The sequence below is a fragment of the Sprattus sprattus genome (genome assembly GCF_963457725.1).
Source record: "Sprattus sprattus genome assembly, chromosome: 8".
Classification (NCBI taxonomy): domain Eukaryota; kingdom Metazoa; phylum Chordata; class Actinopteri; order Clupeiformes; family Clupeidae; genus Sprattus; species Sprattus sprattus.
In genome coordinates this window covers 19,224,186-19,228,391 of record NC_137927.1, presented here as the reverse complement: position 1 = coordinate 19,228,391, position 4,206 = coordinate 19,224,186, and the positions used below count along the sequence as shown (strand labels likewise).

Sequence of the window (4,206 nt, the reverse complement as noted above, 5' to 3'; positions counted from 1 at the left end):
CAGTGATTTACATTCTCTGCGTATTCATTTCGACATCTTTCGTCATAGCGCGGCGCTTGCCAGGAACATAGCCTTCTTGAGGGGGCACAGGGGGAGTGAACGGGATGAGTGCAGTTTTTTTTTTCATGGTTTTCAGCCAGGGTCTCATTCACTATAAAAGGCGGTGAACAACCTCTCAAACGCCAGTCAGAAGTCACGGCGTTCCTGTGCTTATATCTTCGACCGTTACCAACTGGTTCAACTATTAAGCTGCTACAGATATTTTGGAAATTAGTCATTTTAAAGAAACACTGAGACACAAGATCGACGGAAAATTTGAGGATAACCGTGATCATTCAGCCACTGGTAAATTCTTCATTTATATTGCTGCATTTAAGCTGTCTGACTGTGCGTTTTAATGATTATTGTGATTGCCTTGGCGAGCATTATAACTTATGCTGTTAAAAACGAAAAAGCTGTTTTTATGTCTGCCTTGCAACTGTTTTGGCTTCACATCTGCAAGGTTGTTATCCTCTGTTCGCTTTGAAGGCATGCATCCTATTTTCATGTGCTTTAATCTAGAGTTGCTCTCCTTGTGAACAACACTTGCTTTGAACATGAAAGGGACCAGAGGGATGCTGGCACCTTGTCAGGTCCAATCTAGCGTTGCCCTCATAGGCTACACACACTGCTGAGACACAGGAGGTGCACAGGTTCAGGTCTGGCAGGCTCATCTGCTGAGTTTGCAGAAGGAGCCGTGCAGAGGTGGTATAGTCCCTCATTCACAGCGCAGTAAATCCGCATGTGGTCCAGCCGGCAGAAATACTGATTTAAATGCCGGCTCTCACACAGAGAGGACATTTGAGGGCAGCAGAAAAAATGTCCATGCTGTTCATAATTCTCATTTTCTGCCGATTGCATGAGGAAAAGCTAAGTTATAGCATATATTTATATATAGCATATAGCGTCTGGTCTGTGTGGTGCAGGCAGCAGACGTTATTGAACAGCTATTGTACATAATCATCAATACCACAGACCCTGGTGAAGTTGGTGGTGAAGGTGTGTAGAAAGTTTAAATATGGAGAAAGTTTTTTTGTGTACATGTGAGGACATGGATTCTTTGACCTATTCCATGGGCACGTGTGTGTGCGTGTGTGTTTGTCTGGCCACCTGATCTCTGTCACACACCGGTATAAAATTCATGAAAGAGATGAGAATGGCTGTGAAGGGGAGTGCGGTGCGAGAGCTCCTCGGGTGATGGGCGTGGCGGCAGGGTGTGGACGTCGTCCTGGTGTCAGACCTCCAACCTGTCCAAACCACCAAACAGAGAGACAGACAGGGAGAGAGAGAGGGCGAGAGGGGGAAAGAGAGAGGGAGTGGAATGAAGGAAGCGGTGTGATCAGACAGGGAGAGAGAGAGAGGGCGAGAGGGGAAAGAGAGAGGGAGTGGGATGGAGGAAGCGGTGTGATCAGACAGGGAGAGAGAGAGAGGGCGAGAGGGGAAAGAGAGAAGGAGTGGGATGGAGGAAGCGGTGTGATGGCAGTGGCTCCGTTCTGTCTCTGGCTCACTAATGGAGCCCTGTTCAGCGGGCTGATTTAAGACCGGTGTTGTTTGACTTTTCGCTGCCAGCAGGCAGTGGCTGTCACTGGCAGGCTGGCATGTGCCCCCGTCTGTGCTGTTCTCCACTGGCATTTGCCATGTATGCAAGACAGTGGTACCACTCACACACCACTCCTCCTCCGTGTCATAAAAAAAGAAACAAAAGAGAAACCCTCATTCACTGTTAAAATGTCCTCTTCTCTCTCTTCTGATCTGCTCTACTCTTATTCCCTGTTCCTATTATCCTATTATTCTGTTTTGCTCCTCCTGTCCCCTCTGGCATTACTCTTCAGGGTCAGCCAGAGGATGCTCGTATGATGACTACTCTAATGAGAATGAGGAGTTCATGACCTGAGCTGCTCCTGTGTTTTGGCTCTCGGCTCTCTCGGCTCTCTCGGCTGTATGAATCCTTTCTCTTCCCAGACGATGATTAAATCCCAAAGATTCTGCGTTCTGCAGTCGTGTCAAATTAACGAACTTGATCAAGTTGCATCATTTTTTTTCACAGCTTCCCAGGCTTCTGGGCCAGGATGTGTCGCCATCAGAGAGTCAATAAAGTATGGCCTGAGCGGACATGGGTTTTAATTAAAAGACTCCCCTCATCTGCTTGGTGTTATGCACAGTATGAAGCGCTAGGTGGCTGCCAGATTTCAGTCAGTTATTGTTATTGTTCCGAATAAATCAGGAGAGATTGCTGTTCTTTTGCCACAAATGAAACAGGCTTTGGGCAGACTGAAGGGGATCACATGCAATTGAAGGGCTTAGTGTGTGAGGAACCATGGCGATTCCAATGATGACTGTGAGAGGCCGGAGTAAGGAAATCAGCCTTACACATATCCTCTTGTAAGCATGCACATTTGCATTGCCATATTCAGGTTGAACTCACTGAGTTAAAGATATTCTGCTATGGTTTTATACAGCAATGCAGGACAGGAGATTGTTCACAAGGCTTTGCAGTTCTTCAGTTGGTTTCAGCAGTTATTTCCCAGTGAGTCTACACACAGATTTACTCACATGGGCATGTCACTATTGCCACTATTGCCGTCACCTCAGTTGGTTTCTTTGTTTGGAAAGAACAGGGTTGGCCAGTGGTGAATGGAGAATCGAAATCGTGTGTGTCCTGTGTCACTGTTTACCTGGGCCTGAAGGCAAAGCTCAGGTTAAACACACTAGTCCGGCCAGATGAGTGTCTATCAGTGGCTTGTTGGTGGACACACATACATAGACAAGTTCAAGCTCGCCCAGGCATCTACATACATGTCTGAGTTGTGTGTCGGTTCAGTGTTCACACCGTGTATGTGTGTCTGTTTGTATGTTGTGTCTCTGCAGTGTTTACACTGTCTGTGTGTGTCTGTTTGTGTGTTGTGTCTGTTCAGTGTTCGCACTGTCTATGTGTGTCTGTTTGTGTGTTGTGTCTCTGCAGGTTACTCTGTTCACACTGTCTGTTTGTGTGTTTTCTCTGCCTAGATCCCCCCCGTGTGTTAAGAGCGAAAGCAAAATCCTACTCAGACAAGGCTGCCTACTGTTGTCTGTGCAGAGACATAGAACCCTCGGAGGCTGCCAATCACACACACACATTTACACGCTGTGATGACCCACGCTGCCCCCATGCCCGGGCTGCTCACCCTCGTCCTGCTAGCTCTGGTTGTTAGGCAGGCAGCTGCCCTCTTCCTGCCAGACTCCAAGGAGCTGCAGCAGCTGCTGAGCCGCTACCAGAACGAGGCCGACAACAACAGTACCGCCGACCCGGACGCTCACCCTCACACTCGCCTGCGACGCGCCATCCCCTGGTCCGACCGCGAGGAGATCCTCAAGCTGCACAACAAACTGCGAGGCAGCACCTACCCTACCGCCTCCAACATGGAGTACATGGTGAGTGCTAGGGCCTAGTTTTTAACAAGCTTTTTGGCAACGAGGCATGAATCTCAGTGTTTGAAATCGTTTGCTTATTAAAGTGGGGTCCTTGCACAAGCTCAAGAGCCATGGGTTTACCGCACTGGAATGTAAACTTGAACGGAGATGCCGTTTATTATGCCTAATACAGTGCCGGGACAGCGATGGTGGATTGAACACAGAGGCCAGGTCCACAAGTGTTACTCAGCTGGGCTGGTATGCATGCTGGCGAGCATGGCGTGCTTAGAATCAGCTGACAAATTAGTGTCAGGCCAATCAGTTCTCTCTACTCTAGTTTACTAAGTGTTGAGATGCAATGAGAGCCCTAGATGTGAAAACCTGAAGCTGTGTGGAAAGACTGGCAGAAAAAAACACCAGGGTCCCAGCTTATGGTAGAATAGTAGCCACTTGCCAGGATCCCATCTAATAGTAAAATTCAAACCGCCAGGATCCCAGCTATTAGTAAAATTCAAACCGCCAGGATCCCAGCTATTAGTAAAATTCAAACCGCCAGGATCCCAGCTAATAGTAGAGTTCACTTGTTGACCATGGCACTAGGACTGGGTCATTGTTTGGGAAAGGTGCTGAGCCGGTGCGTCGAGCCGCGTCGCTCCATGTGCAGTTGACTTCAGTCTGGTCGAGGCTCAGTCATCCTTCTTGGAGATGCTATAAATCTCGTGGGGTTGTTTATTGGCTGCTGTTAGCTGCTCAGCCCCCGTGGCTTAATTGGAAGGG

General features: G+C 48.3%; 1 protein-coding gene across 1 annotated transcript in view; it reads left to right on the top strand.

Annotated features, from left to right (window-relative positions):
- The first annotated feature begins 267 nt into the window (after positions 1 to 267).
- Positions 268 to 4,206, top strand: part of crispld2 (cysteine-rich secretory protein LCCL domain containing 2) — a 17,358-nt gene continuing 13,419 nt past the window's right edge. Inside the window, exons 1-2 of the mRNA XM_080843231.1 lie at positions 268 to 345; positions 3,046 to 3,450. Of these exons, the coding sequence (XP_080699357.1) occupies positions 3,169 to 3,450 (282 nt within the window). The 5' untranslated portion in view covers positions 268 to 345; positions 3,046 to 3,168. The remainder of the gene's footprint in view (positions 346 to 3,045; positions 3,451 to 4,206) is intronic.